Raw genomic sequence first — 25,068 nt, 5'->3', positions numbered from 1 at the left:
AAGCTTTGTAGTTAATTTGTTGATGGACTACTTGAGCTCACATTGTAGAGCACGGCTGTCCATCCCTCCATGGTGATACACTGAAAGACAGTGAGAACAGCAAACAGGATGTTGTCGAACTGTGTGATGCCATCATTGGGCCCAATCCAGGTGTCGTTGCAGTCGTACTGCTCTGGACACTTCCTCACGCCACATGCAAATGCCAGCTCTGATGAGTCAACCGTCTCATTATCTACAAAAATAAAACATAGCTGTTATATATGTGGCTTGAACTGCATTCATAATGTCTACACTAAACAAGCTAGCCCGCTGCAGCCAAGTTTAACCACTGACTTTCCTGTGGCCACCAGGGATTTTTCTCAACTGTATGGTAATCAAATTAAAGCCGCACTTAGATGTAAAGAAGGCAAATGTAAGTGTAGTACAAGAAGTAGAGTGCAAATATAAATTTTCTTATATAAACTCAGAAGGGATTCTATTAAAGCCTTTGAGATGACAGATAATCCAAATATAGATAGAGGAAAGTCAAGCTCTGGCCCAAATGTAAAAGTTTGGTAGCAACTGAAGATGAAATGGTTTAATTTGGGGAATTTTCTGTCAATTAAAGAATTAGAGGACAATCTCAATTCTGTCTACTGTTCACTGAGTTTGAAGTTGGCGACAACAGTTGGTAATGAAAACAGGGGGTAAGATAGTAGAGTGTTGTACTGAACTCAGGGCAAGTAAAGCTTACTGGTACTATGGAATTGTTTCTCTTGCTTGTTTAAAACTCCATCCATTTACCATTCCTGCTTAATCCAGCTCAGGATCAAGGGGGTGGGGGGTACCCTTACACTCACATGCACCCTTGCACTCACTTCTAGGGTCTAACTTGCATGTTTTTGGACAGTAGGAGGAAGCCACAGTACCCAGAGAGAACATGCAAACTCCACGCAGAAAGGCCTCAGCAAGGATTCGAACCAAAAATCATCTTACGGTGAGAAAACGGCGCTAACCACCACACCATCATGCAACAGTTTAAATCCCAAAAAATTTAATTTTCATACTTTGCTTGTCTATCAATCAAGCAAATATGTTTGTACTTGAGCTTTTGAGGCACTGTCAGATGGATCTAGTTACCTGGACAGAAACAGGTTTGTTGTTTTCAGTGTTTTATTTTGAAATGTTTCAGTTTCCAAACAACCTTCTTGTTACATAACCCATTTATCAATTGATAAAGTCCAGATATCTTTTTCTCTTTTTTAGAATATGTCTTTTTCACTGTGATGGATTGCTATCCCGCCTCTCGCCCAGTGACAGCTGGGCTAGGCTCCAGCTCCCCCGCGACCCCGAGTTAGATTAAGCAGGTATAGAAAATGGATGAATGGACGGATATGTCTTTTTCAGCAGATGTGTCCTATCCCCACTAGTCTGTTGACGTGATGCAAGGTTTGAAATATTCTCTTTTATATCAAACAAAACTGGTACTGACTTGAACTAAATCAAATCGAATTGAAATTCAATTAAACAAATAAGTGGTGATACCCAGTCCTATTTATGTATATGTTGTTACTGCTGCCATTAACTTTTCTCTCGTTTCTCTGTTTATGTTTCCCACTGCAGATATCCTTGACTAGGTGTTATTGTGCTTGTTTGTGTAACAGTTCTGTCCACCGACAGAAGATATTATATTGCAATTTAAAAAACAAAAAACTGTTGGTGTTTTTCACTAGGCTACTTTTTTATTATTTTGCATTGTATGAATACAATCGAACGGACTGAATTATTATCATAATTAATTGGATTGGATTTTGCTGGACTTGTTTTCTTTCTCTGCAAAGGGCTTTGAGACAATTTTGGTTCTGAGCTGGCACTGTATAACATTAAAAAGAATGAACTGAACTGAATATTTAGTATTATATGGTCGTGCTTACATTTATCCACTAAAAGGCGGAAGCTTGTTTGTGCTCATTTTAAATCTAGGCCAATAATGATGCAACGTAAAACTTACAAAGAAGCAGGAGAGTCATTGTGTAAAATGTATGAGATGCATGTCAAAAGGAGGGCAAAAATTGGGAACTTTTTGTGAAGATACATATCTTATATTTGTATATCTACATGTATCGTATTTTAAAATAGGTTAAGCAAATTCTTGAGGAACCACTGTAGAATAAAGGGATGGGCGGATTTAATTTTCCTGCACTGATCACCAGTGTTGGGAGTAACGGCGTTTAAGTATAATGGCGTTACTAACGGCGTTATTTTTCCAGTTACAGAGTAATCTAATTAATTGGCAAGAATGTGTATGTAACATGGACGCTATGCCCAGGGAAAAAAACTTTATCCACGTCTGCCTCAAGTAACTCAAATCTAATGAAGCACCTTACATCAACCCATGCGAATATGAAGCACTTGTTGCTTCTGCAGCTGCTAACCCAACCCCAAGCCCAAATGCAGCTAGCGTGAGCCCCAGCGAAGGAGACGGAGCCACTCAAAAACAAACAACACTCGATTTTTCGGGTCAGAAACAGGTGACCACCATCACCATTTTATATTCAATATTTATGTTTTTATTTCTATGCATCATATGGCAGGCTGCAATCTATTGAGTTCAAATAAATACCGAATGTTCTAAATTACTGTATATAGTGCTTTTATTCTTCAATCAGTTAATATAAACATATTTGAGGTTAAAGATGTTATAGAACGTAAGAGAGTGGAAGAGTGAATGGCTGGTCCAAAGAGAGTGAATGTCGTGTGTAAATGAGAGATGTTTTGTATTTTTCATTTATTATATTCATGCAAAAAGTGAAACAACTTGTATTGTGTATTAAATTAAATGATAGTTATTTATATGTGAAAATGTATGGTGAAATGGTCATGTGCTCATGTACCTATTAAAATCAGTTTTGTTACACCAACCTGCCCAGGGACTACAGGTGGAAATTAGCATTTCCTGCTATAACCTGGTACAAAGCATCTTTCCTCATGGTCAATGTTTATTGTACACTGTCCCTGTTCAAATAAAAACATACAATACCATACCATACCATAAAAAATAACGCTACAGTTACTTTGCTGATTAACTAATTACTTTTACATTGTGGTAACTGAGTTACTAACTCAATTACTTTTTGGGAGCAGTAACTAGTAACTGTAACTAATTACTTTTTTAAAGTAAGTGGACCAACACTGCTGATCACTGTGAATCCATTTAAGGGTTTGTATTTCGATTCATCTCAGAGTTGTGCCGGGCAATGACAGTAAATGCTATGGTGTGGCATGTGATTACAGAGCAGTTGTTGACTAATTAAGCAGTAGCTAAATCAGCCAGCAACAACCTTAATAATACCTCTGAGCTCACAGCTACTGTAATCCATGAATCACTCAAACAAAGATATTCACACCCTCTCTTTGAGAAAATTGAGTGCACCACATATTTACTGTACCTGCTGATGAAGTAGTCACAGTCATAAATGATCCGAAAACCAATCACAGATTTTTTTTCTATGTTTAGTGCTAGTTTAACAGAAGAAGGTCCACTTAAGAACAGTTGGTCCCCATACATGGTGAGAAGCTCAAAATAAAAGGAATACTTTAACACTCAAACTGATGTCATAAATTACAGCCAAAGCTTATCAAAACTACTTATTTTCTCTAAGTTTGGAGAGAGAGCTGTTTGCAGTAGGTATGAATCTTACCAAGAATTTCATCTGAAGGCAAGCAAGTGTGGTGAAGCTTCCCACTGTAGAACTCCAGACCAATGATTGCAAACATGAGGATAGCAAAAAACAAGAGAAGGCCGATCTGGAGCAGTGGGATCATGGCTTTCATGATGGACTTCAGCACAATTTGAAGGCCTGGAAGTGGAGACAAAGAAACAGAAACAAACAAGCTTTTCTCTTTGTTTTAAATCCCTTTGATTCTGCTCCCACTGACATGCTGCTGTGTTTAATGAAGAGAAGAGTCTTAAAAAGCTCATGAATTGGGTATAATTTCAAAAGATATTAATAAGCTCATATTTAGCTGCTTGAAACTTTTCCATGACAGGGATCACATGAAGGTAAACATGGCAAACTGCTGACTAATAAGCTGTAGCCAGAGGGCAAAACTTTGATAAACAAGACTTTACATTAACGCAGTAGTGCCAAACTGCCTATAGTTACTGTCAGACCACGATAATTTCATAGTTCTCGAAACACTACAGGAACTGTAGACATAGAATAGTTCATAGTTCCGGCCTTGGAAAAGATACTCTTTAACCAAGTAGGGGAATCATCTGTACAATGACTGGCCCAGGCAACATAAGTGTACAGTGAATGGTTGAACACATTACAGAAATAAACCTGTAAATATTGATAAAACGTTGCCCACATAAACAGCTTTTCAAGTTAATTATTTCGCAGATGCACACATTCTGTAACAAACAGCTTGTGGTTAGCGGTCGGTAAATGACTCACTGGGGATCCCAGAGACGAGTTTCAGGGGTCTCAGCACTCGAACTGCCCTCAAGGTCCGAAGGTCAACTGGGATGTTCATGTGCGCACCAGCTGTGGCCAGGATCCTTATGGACACACACATTTTTCATATTACATGGTTTGAAAAAATATTCTGATGGCAGGAATGCTGGAATCACAGTACATAATTATATTTCTGCTGTTTTTTAGAATTGTTTTTCTCCATATAAATGTCATTTCTTTGTGAGGGCCTGAAAAGGAGAAACAAATTAGGGTTAAAATACAGACTATGCAACAGGGACACATAAAACACATCCATTACCAGCTAAATCTAGTACAAAACCTCTCTTTCCTACCTTGAGATTAATGGTGGTGTCTGAAAAATTGCATTCAAAAATAGACAAAAACGTAACAAATGGATGTTACTGCAGGACAGTTTTAGAAACGAGTCATTCATTTTAAAGGGGAAAAAAAGCTAATAATGAACTGATTTGATGTGATGCAGACAACTGTAAAGCCAGAGAGTGGTATATTATATCCATCTAATGTACCAGACTTGCATGGCGAAGGACAAAAAACGCACAGCCACATACACCTGGCAGGCATCTCTACTCACATCTACCCACGCACACATTGATGTGCCTCCACCTACACACAAACACTGAAAAACAGCATCATGAGCAACCGGCAGGCAGTATTTTACATCAAACACCACATCTGGATGTTTCCTATAAGATGGCAAAAGCAAATGGTTGCTATTTTCAATTAGGATGTGACCATGCTTCAATCACAGTTGCATATCAGCTCCAATAATTAAGCCATACATCATACTTATTCTCATCTAGGCAGCATTTAAATATTTTTTTTTTAACCAAAGTTCAAACATTAATGCCTTAACTGATGAGAGCGTCAGTATCCACTGGTAAATTACAAAAATCTCATTTTTACAAACTTGTGAAAATCCCAGTGTTTCATTGTGTTATCCCAGTGATCAGAATTGTTTGTCAGATTTGCCCATTTCTCTCTATCAAACACACACACACACACATTCACACAATGATGCAAATATACAAACTTATAAAAATCTTTGGACGGCGTTAGGAAGTGTGGGGGAGGGTATACATGCGTGTGTGCCTCTGTGTGCGTGTGTGTGTGAGAGAGCAGGGGGTAGAAAGCACATGGCAGAAACTCAAGTGTAAACCCACGCAGAATCTCTACTGAAAGCAGTGGGAGGGAGAGAGGGCAAGTGAGCGAGTGAATGAGCGAGGCCATGTTCACAGTAATGCAGATAAATCTGAAAATGCTCTCAAAATGTTCAGAACCTTTTCTAAAAGTTCACTGTAGGTACTGAACGCTGTGCAGGCAGACTGCTGCTGTTACAATCAACCTTCAACCTGGGACATATTTCAAGTTCACTATGATCAAGGTGAGGGAACGATCTTACTCATAATGCCTTTCTTTTTATCAGGGTGTAGACAGAAAAGTACAGGTGTGAATGATGATGGACTGAAACATATTTCAAATGAATTTGATTGGAACATTTTTGCACATTTTTGGACCAGAGTTCAGCAGAGGGAGGAAAAGTAGAATCTTACAAAACATGCAAAACACCTGTGGCTGCGATGGACTCTCATTCAATAAGCATACATTTTTATCATGAAATAAGACATCAATGAATATTTTCACGTAAACCTAGGTCATTATGGAGTCACTGATCACTATTACTCCTTCTGAGCAGAGCGCTCATGGTCCATCTAAAAGAAATTCTACAGTTCGATACATATTTATCCTCAGAGATACATGTTATTGTTCAACTAGAATTCAAGTGTCACTCACAAGCTCCACCCAATCATTCAAAATTGGTTCCTTCTGGCTCCAAAAATAACAAGATGTTGCTGGCCAAATATGGAACTTGGGCCTCAAAAGACCATAACCCATTGGGGGGCGTTGTTGTGGCTTTAGTATGCCCATCTTTTATTTAAAGTCTATGTTCCCATTCCTGAAGCCCTGCACACAGCTCTCAGTACCAGTCTCTTTCTCAAAGTATGTCAGTGGTCCACTCTTGAAACCCTAGCAATGTTTTATGTTGCCATGGTTATGCATCAGTTTCAGCTGCAAATGATGTTAGATTAATAGAAATTTATTAAGTCTACATCCTGTGTGTGACACTTTCTTTTTCTTCGGAGTGACTATTTGGTAGCTTGCAAGTTGAAATATGATACCAAGTGGTTCTAATCAAGTATCTGTATGTGGTAAGTAGAGATTGGGAGCAGTAGAATGGTAAATAATGAGCCAAACACAATTCTGATATCAAGCATATGTGATTGTCACAGGTTGCACAGGTACTGATGACCAATAATGTGCAATAAAGTTGTGAATCATTAAATCGCAATGCTCAAAACTGCAGCTGAGATGTTGTTTGTGCTAGTCTAGATCGTATCAGCTGTGGTTAAAGAGCCCAAGATTAACAATGAATGCCTTAACTTCCCCTAACCCTAATCAACAAACACAGTGAGCATCCCTTTGACTTCATGTCAGCTGTCTTTCCAATGTACCAAAGGCTTTGAAAAATTCTGCTCATGTCTCCACAAAGATAGAAATGTCCAGGACACCAATAACTGACAGAATACTTGAAAAGCTAACAGATACTAAATTTAAATCTCTTTCAGCTGCCCTTTGTGCTCCGTGCTAATTAGAAAAATGATAACATGCGTACAAGCATAACTAAAATAGTATAAATAATATCAGTTTAGCATGAGCATTTTGATAAGTGGGACAATACCAGAATCAGGACATAAAAATGCACAAAGGACAAAGTTAAATGTTTTTTGTTTCTGTTGAGGTGTAAAATCAACATAACAAAACACTTTTCATGTTGGACTGGCATTCATGTCATGTGCTGTACCAAAGAGGAACAAATCACACAAAGAAGACTGAAATAGCATTTATAGATTAGCATTTCTGTCATTTTTCAGGGCTCTATAGCACATAATTATACATCAGTCAGACTTTTCTATAGGCTATAGTCTGACATGATTTCTATAGATTTGTTTTGTGCATGAGTCAGAAGGGTTTCTGTAGAAATCAGAAGCCATAGCCGTGCTACTTGTGCTACAAACTACAGCAATGACGGAACAGCAAGCAGTGGTGAATATTATTAAACCAATATAACAAATAGCTTTTAAAGACATAAAACCAGTCTTTCTATTTTTCTCCTCTTATTTTGTGGCATTAAGAAGAATGCCAAACAATCACTACAACCAACTGCAGGTAATGAACTTTTAGTGAGCATGTAAACGTATCGAGTGAGCGTGTGCCAGACAAGAAGATGGCACAGTGAGCGACACTGAGACTGAGAAGGAACACTGTCGTGGGAGTCTGAGGAAACAGCCTTCAAACCAAACACCCCAAACAAAAGCAGCTGCAGCAGCTCCTTCAAGGCTGCACTTTGAGAGCAAACAATTCAGAGGAGGCCCCTCAAAATCAAAGCAAATATTCTGTCCGTTTGTGGTAGCTCGTGACTCATCCTGACACTCACACACACTCACAAAGGTCTTTTGCTTTTGTTGAGTTGAGAAATTATTTTCCAACAGAAACGAAATTCAGTGAAACGGTATTTGGTATCAGTGGTGATCAAACCGGACACATTTTTAGCATTGCTATATTTCCACAATATAAACAAAATGATGCACAGACCGACTTTCTTCTTTTTGGCTAAGAAATAAAGGTTGTATCGAGTTGATTTAAAAGTGCTTGGGACTGTAATGAGTAGTCTGGTTTAATTACTACATATGGGATTCCACAGGGCTCAATTTTGGGTCCTCTTAATCTCTACGAGCATCTGTTAGTTCACATTGTTCACTTCAAGATATGTTACAAATCAAATTAAACAGATGATAGTCTGTTTTACATTTCACTTTTCTTTACAACTTTCATCCTAATTAATTCCACAGGCAGATTTATATTCCAGTACTTTCTATGACTTACTTACTTCATGACAAAGTGCTTTTGGAATCATACAAGAAAAGCAAAAAGTCACAGCTAATCACAGCTCTGTGTCAAGAAAAAAAAGTGTTGTAGTATCATCCTTTCATTCGGTCATTTCCTTCAATCTAAAAAAAACAGAAAAACCAAAAAACAAGAAAGCAAGAAAAGTCTCATAATAGTTTATATTTCAAACTGTAATATAGTATGCCATGACTCTTCAATGCTTTTGTCAGTTTTTCCTACATGCTTGCAAGGAAAGGAAAGTGTGAGCAGGGACAATTAATTCAACCTTTACTTGTTACTACATTTAACAAATTACTCCTTTTTCAGAAATATCCTGGGTTTAAGGAAATTGACTAAGTATATGATGTTAAGTATATGATCATGACCAAAGTTCACCTGGTCAACAAAAATAAGTTAAGGGGCCTCTTGCTTCGAGTTTAAATCAACTTGTGCATTATACATACCACTTCTTTTGAAGGGGTACATTTCCTACTTGTACAAACGTCCTTCCCGGTTATGAATCTAACTGAACAGGCACATTTCACAACAATAAGTAAAATAATACACATTAAGCTAAATGACTGTTGTTTTGCTTTAACCTATTTTTCAATCCATTAACACCGATGTGGATGTGCAATATATTCTTTAAGAAACGTGATTCTCCAGTGATTATTTAATTAATTATCATTAATTAAAAACTTTTGACTTAAAGTTTGTGGCATAACTGTCCACATAGATTAGATTTGATTATGTTTATTCATTCCAATGTTTATAGTGATGTAAAGTAATAGCGAATATATACAGCACATTGAAGTTATATTTGTGAAGCAACATTCTAAATTTATATCTATATTATTTATATTCATATGTTTAAACTATTCATATATATAATAAATAGCTAGTCATTAAAATGGACCTTGGTAAACAAACTATTACACAACCACGAATTAAGCCATAGTCATAAATTGTGTTGTGGCAGGATGAAAACTGTGGTCATAATTCAAGAACACAAGGACGCAAAATATAAAATCTGTTGGTAAATGACAATACCAGATGAGCATTTTTAGCAATTATAAGCCCTAAAGAATGGATCAATTAGAATTTAGTAAATGTAATATTACATTTGGAGTCAAACATAACACTGTTCTATAGTCTGTTGTTGTCCGGCACAGAGTCATCTTTAGTAAAAGACTCTTAAGCAATGGGCAGATATTCATTTTTTTATTCTTGCATTTTTTTCACGTGGCCAACCCACTGTCCACATATTTTACCTCCCACAGAAATGTTTTAAGGCATTATAAAGTATGATAGCCTTTCATCACTGCAAGAACAGTGGACAGCCATCTGGCTTTTCTTTCTTGTCGTCTACTTTCATCCTAAAATCGTTGCCACCCAAACAATTAACTTGTGGCCATCCATTACAAACTTATAGCTATTTCATACTTACTTGTCATGAGGCATCACAAGCTTGTGGCCTCAAAATCCCATTTTTTCCATCAATGTCACCAGAAGGGCTCTGTGGTACATCTATACTTACAATGTTTTTTTTCTATCTATGTCCTGAAAAAAACTTATTCACGAAGCTATGCAATGATCCTGACAAACACCAGTTCTTACATAAAAACAAAAAAGGCTCAGTCAATGAATTCAAATGTTTTGTGGAGGGAAAATTACACTAAAGGAGGGCTGAAAGAGAAAATAAATTTGTAGAATCAGATGTTTACTCTGATGGGATCAGCCCATACCACAATTTCAAGAAAGTTATCTGTAAGGTATGGAGATATAAAACTGTGATATACACTTGTACATATGCACATTTTTTTCCCTCATAGGCACAAGAGATAAGCACTGCTGCAGTTGATTGTACTAAACTGTCCTTAGAGAGACTGAATTCATTACATGCACAGAATGCAGCCTCTCCTACATACCTCCACCTACACCAAGAACGCCAACAAACACTACAGTAATCAGCATCATCACATTGCTCACCATTTCAGCATATCTCTGCAGATGGTAATGCACAGCTGAAGCAACATTAATATAATGCATCGCAAAAATTAATGTGTTTAAATTAAGTCTATAAAACACAAGTCATGCATTTACTAATAGCAACATTAATACTCCTTTGTCAAATTGTGATCACATAATAAGAGGCATATATTCACTATTAATCATAGAATTAATGGCAGGGTATATGTTTTCCCAAAAAGAAAAAGGAAAAAAAATCTTGGATGAAATGCCACAAGTCACACAATTCCTGAATTAGTTTGAATTTCGATTGGAAATGACTGACCTGACTTAATAATATTCTTGGAGTTTTCCCAAAGGTTTTAAAGGTAGAGTTACTTCATTGTAAAACCTCCAATAAAAAGTTACTTTAGACTCGTAGATGAATTAATTTGTACAAATGCCATTAAAACAAAGACACATACACACACAAGTTTGCAACAAGGTGAGTTCATACAAGCATGCTATTCTACAGATAATTCTGTGCAAGCACAGGTGTGTGTGTGCATGCTGTACACTTTTGTCCTTTTCATCCACTTGCTAGTCTATTGTTTTCCGCTTGTTCACAATAAATTCAGATTCATTCGGATACAATTAGAGTTGATGTCATAACAAAGACAGTCATCATTGTAGATAAGCGAGAGCCTAATGTGTCAATGTCAAAAAGCTGTAAACAAAGCACCACAATTTCCACAGCATACTTTCTGAAACATGTCCTGCCTCCTGTGTTCTCAACCCAAGTGTCATTCCAGAGAATTTCCTTTTGTTAGACTGTGTTTTACTTGTAGAACCACATGCTCACTTATGCACATATGGACACATTCGACACCTGGTTTTCTGAACGTTCTCCAGTGGTCTAGTATAAAAACTGCTTTATCTGACTTGTATATTACATTCTTTGCAAGGCATCTGAATTCTTGCAAAATCACGGTCACAAGATATTCTGTCTGGCCATGGTTCCAGCCCTGTGTTTGTGACGATGGCAAGTTATGGACTAATCAACATCCTATAATGGCTGTAATAGTCGAGTTTTAGATGATGATCAACAATAAAACAATAACAGCTCCTAAATGAGCGGAAACAATTTAAATTAAAACTGAAGAGTATTTCCCATTGAACGAAAAGCAGAGAGACAATAATGGAACTGTCAGTTGAAAAGTTATGTATTCTGTACTTTCGACTAGTTTTGATATGAATATGATTTCACCACCTGGCTCGGTCGTCTTGATCTGACAGGCTAAAGTTAGCCCTGACATGTATACTGACAGACAGATGGCTTTTCCAACAACCTGTTTCTTGAAAGTTCCTGCTGCCTTCCAAATAATTTCCAGGGATGACTTCCCATCTGATTTTGTGTAACAAATATGTGACGCATCAGGTTAGTTTATTGTGTGTAAAGTTTGAAATTCAGTATGCAGTAAACAGCATTTTGGTAAAGTCAGCTTAGATGCATTGACTATGTTGCAGAATACAAATCACTCTCTTTACAGGAGATGAATAAAGTGATAGTGGAAGCTCCAACACATGCCCATTCTGTATTCTTTAGACCAGAGGTCTTCAACAGGGGGTCCGCGGAGGTACTGCAGGGGGGTCGCGAAATCTTTGGTTGATTAGACGATTTTTTTTAAAAAAAAAACATTTAATTTTTTTTTTTTTTTTTTTTCCAAACAGTTTTTTTCTCACAAATTGTGTGCAAACATGTGCCATCCACAGATGGTTTGAGGATTCATTGTCCCATCTACATGCAAACACTCTGGAGTCTAAATCCCGCCGGCGGGATTTTTTTACACATCTCCAAAAACACATCTGTAACTCTGTGAGTTTTTGTCATTGAAACATATAAGTGACACCATTAAAAACCTTGAAACTTCTAGTTTTCAAATATATATATATTAAAATAAATTATATAGGTGGCCCTTTTTAAAGAGAGTGAACAGAAATCTTTGGATTTTCTGTAGTCTCAGACTGCAGCAGCTTCCTAGGCCACACCTATCACTATTCACATGTAAAGTACCAGGTGATTGAGTGGCTATTCACAGGTGAGAACATGCCCCATTCAGCCAGCATATGGGGGAAGGCAGCAATGTCCTGCCAGTGACAGACAATTATCACATGGAGAGTGACAGGGGGGTGGGGTGGGGGGAATCAGGGGTGTTACACACCCATCTAATTAGTATTCAACTAACAGAGACACTGTCTTGAGTTACAATTACTTTTTTACAGTTTGTGTGAAAACAAAAAAACATTTCTGACTGCACTTTTTACTTTCATGCAGCCAACACTTTTGTTTACAAGGTTCAACCTTCAAAAGTCTTGGCTAGATATATTTATAGTGTGTTTTCTTGCACTGTTTGAAGACCTCTAAAACTTGTTTTTTTGTACAGTTGTGTTTCCCCTCAATTTAAATAAAACTTGTTTGTATTACATTCACTTCAATCTCATATTGTTTTTTTTCAGAACACAACCATATATGTCACTTTTGCATAGATGTTTACAGTTAGTTGAAATACTTGAAAATGTCAAGGTGGTGACAACTGGCTCAAAGTCTCTGAAAAGGCCTTAGACTCCAGGGGGTTAAAGTTAAAATCTGTGGATTATTTGAATAGCTCAGTGTTGTATGCAAGATGTTTGTTTATAAAAGGCAGTGGCACGGCCACCCTGTACCTTGCACATGTTTAAAATAAAAACATGAATATATTAACCTGTGTATTATTTGAATAGCTTAGTATTGAATGTACAATAACAGAGGACCTATGTTTATACACGGCACTAGGCCCCGTTAAATATAAAACACAATTGTATGCCATATAAATAGTAGGGGGTCCCTGCTCCAACTCTCCATCAGTTTGGGGGTCCCTGGCCTGTAAAACGTTGAAGACCCCTGCTTTAGACTAATACTTTATAAGGAGAGTCGACTTCATTAAGGTTAACAGTAAAGGGGAAAGCTAAGTAGTGATAGAAAACAGTTATATATATATATAACTAGAGCCAGTTAGTTAGAGTTTGAGTTCCAATCTTTGGGGAGTAAAAATTAACAAAGTCACCTCAATCATTCCTGCTTCAAAGAATATAAAATATATTATGAATTCAAGGAATAAAAAGAGTATAACCTACGTCCTATTCAGTGTAAACTGCTAATGTTGAAAGTAAACATTAACTGTGTCAGTTTGTTCAGTAATATTCAATAAAAACTCATCTCACTCTAAATTCCAACAGTTGTTCTGACTCATAATGTAGTTGGCTTTACTTTGTTATTTGTACTCCTTACTAGCGTTTGCTAAGTTTATTGCATTTATTAGTACAAAATACAGTTTCTATTCCACTTTGTTTGTTAAGGTAATCTGTTGCATACTTTTTTCTAAATAAGGTTAACTAATTGGATTTTACAGAGTGCACGTGAAGTACTTTGTAAAATAGCTTACTTCCGTTTAGTAATGTGTTCATCTTAACTTTAAACAGTTCATAGCTTTGCAAGGCTAAATTTGAAAGTACAAATACCTGGTACAAAAAAGCCCCTCACATCTATTATGGATCATTTTGTTTTTTGGACAAATGACCATGAATGAAAACAGTACACACACAAAAGGAAAAAAATAACAAAAAGTAGGGAAAATAAATAAACAAACCAATAAATAATTACTTTTTATTATCAGTATTATATATCATAAAAGAAAATCTGTGTATCATTTCGTGCCCTGTGCATTTAGTGTAATGTAACGGAGTAAATGCACAGAAGATGGTTGATGGGGCGGGGATGCAAAATTTGTGTTCCCTAATTGGTTAATTCAGCCATGCATGTATGATTTGTCTCACTCCTGTGCATCTGTCGTTGTGCCAGATGGCTAATGAATCACTCCCAACTCCCACCCAGTTTTATTATTCATCCTGTCTAAAGAGCAACAATTTTAGCAGATTGTCAGACTCTGCAACAAGAACAGCAGGGAAACCTGATATCCATCACGCAACATGATGGGAGGTTGACACACACATGCAAACACACACAAATGGTCTTACAGAGAAATGTGTGTTTGCACAGCTGGGTTCAATATTATTAAGTCTGATGAGAGAATTGTCAAAACCAATCTACAAACAGAAGGGCCGCAGGTTCACTGGCAACAATCTGTACCTGCGACCTCAAAAATGGAGCAACAAGTGCTAACACACACAAAGAATCACTCACACACAAGTCATTAGGGAGACATTTCACTGCTAATCAAAGCATCGAGTCCACCTGTGCCCGTCTGTTTGCCGCAGGATATAAGCGACCATTTTATGAATCCTATTGATTCAAATTGGATTTTGGGTAACTGGTTTTAGCTGGGGTCCATTTTGCTACACAATCCTCCCTCAGATTAAGGGTTTTAATTGAGCACCGAGTCCCAGCAGATTTGCTTCTAGCAATTCATTAATATGAAATGGATTGCATGCCGCCAGCACTGGCCCAGTGGCCTCGATTTTATTCCCAGCCGGCCCCTACGACACATGTGTTTTCTTTTAAGTCTGACTTACTTGTACTGTGCCACTAGAGTGATAGTGTGTGTGTGTGTGTGTGTGTGTGTGTGTGTGTGTATGTGTGTGTATGTTTGAGACAGTGAGTGAAGAGGGAAAGCAGCATATGTGCTACCAGAAAATATGTCAGAGAAGTGTCAGGAAATCAGGTCGTCTGTTACCAATTCCAGCCACAGCTGGAACTATAACACAGAAGAAGATCTGTGAGCTGCAAAATGTAAACTGACAACTTTGTGCATTTTCTACTGTATGTGACATGATTTCTGTTGAAACAGAGGAGTTTAACTTCAACTTTCAAGCCTACAATCTTCCAAATAAACGTCTCATTCGTAAAAGTAACTCAGCCTGCCAAAAGCTGTTGTTTGGTAACCTCCTCAAGCTGTTTTCTCACATTGTGGCATTGATGCATAAGAGTCCAAAATATGCAACAAATCACACCATCTGATCAGAGACATCGTCTGTAGACAGAGGTGGGATTGAATTGAACCTTTTAATCAGTGACTGCTCTTCAGTTTGGTGTTGTACTGCAGCCTCAAAAGTAAAGTATCAACTAATTTTTTCTAAAATATTAAAACATGTTACTACTTAACCCTTTAAGTGAAATTGCATCCTTAATTTTTAGTTGATTGTCAACTCTTTGCTGTCCTCAATAACAAAAGAGCAAGAAATAAGAGTGTTATTTTCATTCTTCCATTTACAATGAGAATCAAATGTCTTTTTACAAATGGTTGAGAAGTTGCTTAAGGGCAAAAGTTGCAAAACATTACATTTTAAATTTTACATTACATGTCTTAGCCAAGAAGTAGAGAGGGCTCAGGCATGTTCTATGTATTTCTACATGATCTAAATAAAATACAATACAGACGCTTCATTCTACATCAGAGTTGGCAGTAGGAGGTTGTCTCTGTGGTGTGTTCAAGAGCAGTGGGGTCTGCCGTCAGTTTAGTGTATAAGATTAACAATACCAACAATCCCCATCTAACGCATCACACGTGTACTTGTCGATGTTAAAATTGAAAAAAATGTATTGTGTGACAGTCTCAGATTAGGGAAAATGTAGGAATGTTTGAATTTTGAAGTCTTGAAGTTGTAGTTATTTTCCAGATTTTAAGCTTTTTGCTGGAACATATATTTTGCGTTGTGGACCAGCATAGTTTTAACACATGCTGGAATGAGACTGCATTGGCCTGAATCTTATCAAACAATGCTGTTTTGGATACAAGTCACTTTAATGAAAGCAAAATGATTTGTTGCAAACCGTGAGACATGGCTAATAAGAGAATTGCAAAGTATTACTTTCCAGAATTAATCATTAAAATAGAATAAAGACTTCTGCCTTTAAATGTGGTGCAAATATGTCAACAACACAGATGTTCAGCCTTTATTGGTCTACAAACGTGATGCTGCTGTCCTTTTTATGTAAGAGGCTGAGAGCTAAAGAGAGAGACAGAGAGAATGAAGGACAGAGAAATAAGAAATACTGAGAAAAAGAAAGATGTGGGTGTCGACTGAAATGAGATGTCAACATGCCAACAGCAATCTTGCCAGCATGTTGAATACAGCATCATACACAGCATACCGTTGGTAACAATGGATAACTCCTGCATGATTAATTCACTAAAGCCAGTCCTACGGGGAACAAATTAAGACTCTCATCATGTTTGTCTTGGGTTTGTCTTTCCATTTTCTTTTTTTTGACCTCCTCTTTTCCCTGTCCTTTCTTCTCCATCCATCGGCTCTTTCTATTCTTTTGCATAACATCTCCACCGCTGCATTCACATTTAATTCACAGAGGTCCTGGGGGCAAACCTAAGCAGGTTTTAGACACAACTGCCAATCCACTTATCCACCCACCTATTGGTGACTGTTGAGCCTGACTGTGCCATGCAAACACACTTCTTCCTGCAGCAATGTATCGTGTTTTCTTGTGGATGTATGCAGTGTGTAAATGTATGGTGAAAGAAGACATCCAAAACAAGGGAGACCAGACAACAGAGCCAAAAAGTGATACGCGTATCTACCACGAGGAACAGAATGTCTGAATTAGAAGTTGTTCAACTGCAGTACAAGCATACATATGAAAACTATTGATAAACGGCAACACATGCATTTGCACATGCACGAATGCATCAACATAACTCGACAATCAGTGTCTGAAATTAATCTTTTGGTTCACCAACCACAGCCTGGTAAACTAAAAATGAATTCTGTCAAAATTAATTGGAGGATCAGTTGCTGAGTATCAATTTAAAAGCTTTCTGTCTCACTTCAGTTAAGGTTGTAATTCACTATAAAGTTTTACATACACAGAAACACACACACAAGCAAATCCACTTTGATACTTTAGTTTGCCTCCAATTGCTGCTATTCCAACATATATGTTGAATATCTGGTTGAGTCAAGGGATAAGGCCAGATATTCTACAAAGAGATTTCTTATTGTTAATCAACCCCAAATCAGCAATGATTGTTCCAAATAACTAATGTTACCTGTGTACCCAAAGCCATTGTTTTCTATCTTTTTAAAAGAAAGAAAAACTAAAATATATCTTCATGACTAATTTTCAAAAATGTGTAGGCTTTAGAAACCAGTAAGCTTAGGGCTGATGTGGTGTTCATGTCATAAAACTCATATTTGATTGACAGATTGCGCAAAACTCACTAGTAAACTGAACTGAGTGCTACAACTTAATAAATTAAACAAAATTTTGTGACATGTTGATGTTCTAACTGCTTTTCAGATGATTAAAAACAAAACGATATGACAGTCCAACCAAATATCAAATTTTTTCCAACACAAAATCAACAGTGAAATCCAAGTTGTTGCTTATTTTATGTTAAAAGAGAAAGAAAAGGTGCTAACGTTGAAACCAAAAGAAATTGCCTCAGTAAGAAATCACAGGTAACATTGATGAACCAACTTTATGGTCCTGTTTTTGCATGCTGGGTCACGTGAATAGCCATCTTTAAAAGAATAGAGCCATTGTTGATGTTATCTGTCACAAGTAAGTCCTTTTTACTGTCTTAACTAAATACAGTAAGATCAACAAGCATCAAGGAAGCATGAGGTAAGCTGTGCAAGCTTAGACGCAAAACACAAATAGAATTCAGAGGAAGGATGTACAGGTCAATGCTATTCACAGTGTGAATCAGTCCTAACACATGTACATGCCACAAGTTTATCTCTCTTTTCCTTTGAAGTAGCAACACAACAAAGGAATAATGCAAAATGTATAATGTTTGATCATGCTTGATCATTCTGGTTTGACTTTGAGCCTTTCATTTTCATTATGTACATAAAAGTGTTTCTCGTTTCTTCTGCTGAGCCTACTATTTCATTACAGATATTTCTGCTGTCAGTTAGCCTGTTGCAGACAGGTTGTCATCTCACAGCACCTCTGCGCTGCTCACAGCCTGACAGCTGCATGTGACAAGAGGGCCAGAATCAGTGACGACTGAAAGGACCGCGCATTTCAGGAGCGCTTAGTCACAACTCATTTTTTACTTTCAACATCATTTCAGGTGTCTCTGTATCCAGAAGGAAAAACTGTCTCTGCAACTCACAACTAAAGCACTCCAACCAAAATTCTCGAGGTTACATTATTTCTGTAGGAGATAGAAAACTTCAAATGTCATATATTCTTATAGAAGAAAAAAAAGTAAGGCCTTTTTATATTAAATCTTCTTGGTAGACATGAATACATTTTCAAAATACAAAAATCTAATCATAAGGCCAAAATTAAGACATATGTGCCACAAACAACAGGCAAAAGCCAAAGATGACATCACAGAGAAAACTGAAACCACAATCTGCAGCTTAAATCGGCTCACTTTAAAACTGTTGGTCAGAAAAGTAAATACTGTGCCACAGTTTGTTTCCAAATGTAACAGAAAAATGAATTCATTTGGTGCCTTGTGACTGGACTCTTTTTCATGGCAGCAGCTGGAGAAACTTGTTTTATTTAGAGCCAAACTGACAGACATGATTTTTCAGAAACAAAACTTACACACATGAACCTACATGACTACTATATGATCCTGGGTTTGAGCTGATTGTCAAGGCTGGTTGAGACTACTAACTTGTTAACTTGTCAGCTCTGTCACTTTGCTCACATTTGCATTCAGTCAGAGGCTGTGGCGAAGTTTTTGAAAAAGAGATTTAGTCATTATATTTGGCATAAAATAACTAAATATTGTTAGAAAAAAAAATTCTCAGTTTCTCTGAACTTCAGGTTGTCAAGGAGACAATTTGATGGGACTTACCCACTGAGCACGACAATGAAGTCCATGACGTTCCAGCCGTTCCTCAGGTAGGAGCCTTTATGGAAAACAAAACCAAGAGCCAGAAGCTTGATCCCTGCCTCAAAGCAGAATATCCCAATAAAGTACGGCTCTGTCTTCTCCTGTGGGAAAAAACACCAACACAGAAGTCAACAGGGTCGTCGGTTAAGTTAAATACACAGTATGTTATTTCTGCCACTAGGTTTCTGTCATTCACAACGTCCATGACTCGTGATTTGATTTGCAACATACTGTGGGAGCACACAAGTTGTCTGGAACACCCTTCGCCTAAGTCTGAGATCGTCTTGATGTCACTTAAGTTTTATTCACAAATAGTCACATTGTTTTACTTCATTCCAAAGAAGTCTGTGAGGAGCAACTTAACAACCAGACAAGCTGTCAACTGAGTGAACGCTGCAATTGGAGTCGAGTGGGAGACCACTTCCGTTCTAACTTTAAATTTGATTTATTTGTTTATTTAGATTTAGTCGCCATGAAACTTGGCTATTATGGTTTTGGCTTTAAACACGGTGTCTGTATGTTCCTGAAAAAGCATCAGAGTGTAAGTTGGCAAAGTGACTGAGGTCTTTTGGTTCTGAAGCAATGGCATTAAATATTTTCTTTAGGTGTTTGTGACTGGCTGCATGGCGGACTTGTAAATTAGACTGACAATGAAATGTGGCTGGTGCAAGACATATCAATTATGTCCGATCCACCTCAACTCAACTTGTGTTCCTGTGTTGATTTCATTTTTCATTTATCCTTTGGTAAGTACTAAATGAATTATTTTCCAATATTTCAAAAACAAAATAAGTCTCAACTGTGAACCAAAAAATATTTCTTATGACCATTTTCTAAGACATCCAGACAAATGTTTTTGGGGTGATTATTTTTTTATTATTTATTTTGTTGAATCGTGGAAAACATGCGGAAGGGAAATGTTTTTCACCCTCTCATCTGATCATGTGCGCTAGGTACTTCTGGGAGATCCAATCATGTCTAAAGGATTTGATTTAAATCATTCCTGTAACTAAACCCACAGATTTTGCTTCACTCAGACACTTCACATTACAGATAAATTATTTCACCCGATCCTTCCTTAAATAAAAGCAGGTCTCTATTTGCATCTGAAAAAGCTTTTCTACTGCCTCGCGGATCCACATGTGGAAAACCTATCAGAACACTTGTGTTGTCCTCACCAGTCTCTTTGCCATGGGGGTCTTATCCTCTCCAGGGAGGTGCTGCTCCAAGGCCAGGACGACACAGTTAGCGGTGATGGTGGCCAGGATCATGTACTCAAATGGTGTAAAGGCCATGAGGTTAAGGAAAGTTATTTTATACAACACAAAGACTTAAAAAGAGACTAAATATATCTAGAAAAGAAAGAAAACATCCAAATTTGGAAAAAGAGTCACGATGGCGAGCCTCAGTGAAAGTTAGCTGACATTGTATTTTTTTCACAATGACAGAAAAAATAAACATAATACTGCTGAGCAAGTCATCTATTTGCTAAAGTCTGCAACTTAAAATGTCCAAAACACTGACAGCAGTCACAATTTTTTTCATATGGACAAAATTTTTGGGAGCAGTCGACATATATTTAGGACGTGGCTATGTGTAAAGAAAAATCAATGGATGGATGATTAACAGAAGAATTATGGCATGGTTCTCTAGTATTGAAAGCAATCCGTTAGAGAGATTGCAGTATCCATGGCAACATGCTTTTAAAAGTGCTTTTTATGAAGAGAAAGAGAGCAGGTTAGGTAGGGAATGAGTGCACTGTGAAGTCACCTTGGCCTGATGGTGTAACTGCAGGAACTACAGCAAACACCTTTCATGGCTCCTTTCACTACCAACAGCTCAGAAAACTGTAGATTAGATGTGTAGTATACATTATACAGCCATTTCAACTTGTCTTTCCTACTAAGGAAAAGCAGGTTTTACTTCAAATTGTTAAATTTTCAGCTAATCAGTTTGGAAACAAATACAGCAGGTTTTTAAAAATGTGTACATGAAGCAGCACTGATGCAATTTGTCAACAGAAAATGAATCAATATCAAATGTGATGATAACATTTTTCAAGCAGATACAATATTTTAAATAGGACTTGGGCTGTTGGTCAACGAAAACAGCTCATTCTCTGTCACCTTGGACACTGGGAAATATATTTTATCCAATTTCTAACACTTGTACTAAAAGAAAATCATAAATGGCAACTCAGACACTACGTAAAAAAAAGCCAATTCAAGATTCTATGGAAATAATTCAAATATGAAAGCTGTATTTTATTCATTCATGCGTGTCCAGATTTCATGCTTTAACGTGAAAAGATGCAAATAGAAAACATGCCAACAAAAGCTGTAATGTTGCCAAAAAAAACTTTAAAGCTTCAATCAATCAATCAGAAGACTGACAGAAGAATAACAATCCATCCATTTTCTATACCCGCTTAATCTGTCGGTCGGGTCGCGGGGGGGCGAGAGGCGGGGTACACCCTGGACAGGTCGCCAGTCCATCACAGAGCCACACAGAGACAAACGAGACAAACAACCACACACACGCTAGAAGAATAACCATTAGTTTATATGTTTACCAATTTATCATATTAGTCCAAATGAAGCACAAAACACACCTCACAGTTGTGATGAGTCGCAGACTTTCTTTGTCTTTTGTGACACTACATATCTTTGAGTTTGGGAGTGGGAAAAAAAATTCAAATTTGATGACATCATATTTGGCTTTTTCAACAATATTATGTACAGCATGAAAGAAGTCAGCTGTTCAACTGAAAACGAATCTTAAACGTTTTTAAACTGCAGATATGAATGTGTCAAAAAAGTTCTAAAAACCTTATTTCCAGCTGTTGAACATGAGTTTAGCTCGAACATGACACAGGTTGAAGGTCCAGTTTATCTTTTTATTTGACACATTCATGTCTAAAAGTTTTCTATATGTAAAAACCTGTGTAAACCTTTACAGCTTTTTTTTTAAGCAATTGAAACATTTGTACACACGAGCCTTAGGCATATCCACAATGAGCCACAACACTTGTGACTTTCAGTCCAGCAGAGTTCCCATGAGGAATGTGCTCGTCTGTATTAATTTTCCTGTCTTGAGTGAAATGGGGTCACTGACTCACAGAGGAGTGCTGAGATGGGGCCCTCTGGACCCACTCTGGCTCACATTCACCACAATGTTGCCACTGATTGTGGCTGGAAATAACTAAAGTGGGAAATACTTCATAAATCTCACCCACTTACTAATTGTTACCAGTTACCATGCAAGGCGCTCATTATGCAAGTTTTAGCTCATTTACCCCAAACCACAATCCCAGCTGGCAGTTTACACATCATGCTGTTTCTACGTTTTTTAAACATGCTTTTACTGGCCTATTAAGAAGCCACTGTCTTACATTTGCTTAATCAAATTAAGTAAATCGATTCTATCGATTTGCCTGAGCTCTAGTTTGCACTTTCTCCCCGTTCTGTTGTACATTCATATTTTATTAAAAGTCTGTGATTACATTATTGTATTTACTGAGCGACAACCAAATCAATACAGGACTGAAACTAAAATTTGTTTTCACCCTCAGTCTATCTGCCTCATATATGTGAAATGTTTATTCAGTAATAGTGAAAAATTATTCAGTCAATATTGCCTATAAATTATAATCTCCTAGAATATCTCAAACATTTGTTGTGTTTGGCCAGCAGCCCGCAGTCCAACATAGACTATTCAAGTCTATTTACAGTTTATTTGATCAAAGTTACATTAAGATATCACCTTTAACAGTTTGAAGGATGATATATGCAGTTTTGGTGAGCCTTCATGTTGTAATTCAGATAGATGTAAAGAAACTGCTGGAGAAACTGGAAATGCTTAATGACAATCAAAAAAACTGCTCCCAAAAATGTATTTGTCAGAATAAGTCTCCAGGAAACTCAATTATGGGGTGCTGTACCTAATCTTGTTTAACTACATTGGTCAGAGTTTGGCCAACTTTGGTAAATAAATGTTCCAGTAACCACAAACATTGTGTGAATATTGCACTCTATTGTACTCTATAACTTTGATATAAGTGTGCAGCAACCGTATGGATTCCTAAAAATTCACATGAGTCGATTTTGCCCTTACAGCCTCAGAATTAGGACGTTTTGAGTCTCACCCTGTTAACACTCTCACACGTGTTTTTATCACAGCCCACGATCCCCCACAGTACTACTGGCCAGCCCTCTCCCACATACCTCAGCCTCTGTGTTACCCACAGTCACATTACGGTGCCGCCAGTGGCCAACTAGTGCTGACCACTAGCCCTACTCCCACACTCCAACAGAGAGCCTGTGGTTAGGTAACAGTGGGAGACTGGCACAGTGCATTGGAGGGGGTGTACAACAGGAGGAGTAGTGGGCAGATATGGCAGTTAAGTGATGTTGCTGAACTGATGCTTGAAAACAGCAAAAACAGCAACAAGCGGAGCAGAACAACACTTCGAACTTTGAAAGATTAATAAAAAATAAATAGATCATCAATAAGCATCTTATGTCAAGTTGTGCTTACCAAACTGTTCACATACAAGAAAAAAAAATTAAATTAAAAAAAAAAAATTTGCCAGCAACACAGTAGGCAACCAGAGATATGCTGCCTGGTGGATTTGAACTGACACCTACTCATGGCCAAGTTCACATTCCAATGAGCAGTAAGGCAACAGAGATGTGCCTACATGCCACCCCCACAGTGAGCAGAACTGCTTCTAATGATTACCACATGCTTACTCTCAGTCTTCTGCCAGCACAAAAGCAAATGGAGCCCAAAGAATAAATAAGTTACTTAGCCAAATTGTGAGGAAGAATCTCAAGGAGCGGAGTTCATGAAAGGTGTGTTTTTTTTCTTCAATTAAATGGTTTAACTCTCAGGTGGAAATCATAGTAAGTTGCGGAGACATGCAAATACACTAAACAAAGATGAAGGGAGAACTGACAAAACTGAAACATATATGCTGTAATTTATGAAGAAAGGAGAGTTGTAGTTTTAAGATGCAGCTTCACACATGCTGGCTGACGCTGTCCACGGTGCTGAACTCACAGCCCACTATCACAGCTAATGAACTATGGAGGCAGGAAATATCTCCTGACATAATTCATACTTTTAATGAAAGGATATGGCCATTCAATTATTCGTCTTGCGTATTTTCTAATGATGTTGTCTTCCGCAAATATGAAGAGAGATCTGTTGACGGTGAGGCAGTTCTGCCGGTGGGGGACGGGGTTGTACATAGCCATGGTCCGGGCCCGCTGCGCCTTGGCTTGTTTCATGGAAGCCGTCAGTCCTGCCGCCGCGTCCTGCCCATCACCACCGCGCTCCAAGTCCCCATCTCCGGAGTCCACCGTGGTGGGAGCGGACGACTCGTCTCCGAACCGAGCCATTCTACAAAGAGATGAGAAAAACGACCCGCTTAGAGTGTTTTACAAGGAAGACTTCAAAATGAGTAAAACTGTGGAGTGGAGCTAAGCGAAAAAACATCCACCTTCAATCCACTGACAGCTTTTCGAGAGCCAAGATTCCCCAAAAAGTTACAGAATCCTCTCACTCCATATCCACACGAGCACACCGGATTATATCATTCAGTTTTCTTATGTTTCGGGAAAATCATCCAGGTAACTAATGGCCAAACAATCCCATCTGTTTAACAGCGCGTAAAAATCAGCTCTGAACAACTTTTCATGTGCGCGCGTCCCTAAACTCGGCCAGCAAAAGAGGGGGAGGAGGAATCCACCGAGTTTATTCCTTGTAATTTTCTAACAACATCCAGGCATCTGACAAACCGAGGTGATCAAAAACTAGTGCGC

General features: G+C 37.7%; 1 protein-coding gene across 6 annotated transcripts in view; it reads right to left on the bottom strand.

Moving 5' to 3' along the window:
* The window catches only part of cacna1eb (calcium channel, voltage-dependent, R type, alpha 1E subunit b), a 60,149-nt gene that overhangs the window by 26,495 nt on the left and 8,586 nt on the right, over positions 1-25,068 (bottom strand). For 5 of the 6 annotated variants that reach the window (XM_075483248.1, XM_075483249.1, XM_075483252.1 and 2 more), the window contains exons 3-8: positions 24,384-24,646; positions 20,422-20,528; positions 19,205-19,344; positions 4,440-4,543; positions 3,681-3,839; positions 42-232 (exon numbers count right to left, since the gene is read on the bottom strand). In XM_075483248.1, the coding sequence (XP_075339363.1) occupies positions 42-232; positions 3,681-3,839; positions 4,440-4,543; positions 19,205-19,344; positions 20,422-20,528; positions 24,384-24,646 (964 nt within the window). Of the gene's footprint in view, positions 1-41; positions 233-3,680; positions 3,840-4,439; positions 4,544-19,204; positions 19,345-20,421; positions 20,529-24,383; positions 24,647-24,746; positions 24,849-25,068 lie in introns of those variants that run through there. The other variant, XM_075483253.1, reaches the window with a different exon arrangement.

This window comes from Odontesthes bonariensis, chromosome 14 (genome assembly GCF_027942865.1).
Source record: "Odontesthes bonariensis isolate fOdoBon6 chromosome 14, fOdoBon6.hap1, whole genome shotgun sequence".
Lineage (NCBI taxonomy): Eukaryota > Metazoa > Chordata > Actinopteri > Atheriniformes > Atherinopsidae > Odontesthes > Odontesthes bonariensis.
Note: the sequence above shows the minus strand (reverse complement) of the source record. Positions and strands in the feature narration are given on the sequence as shown.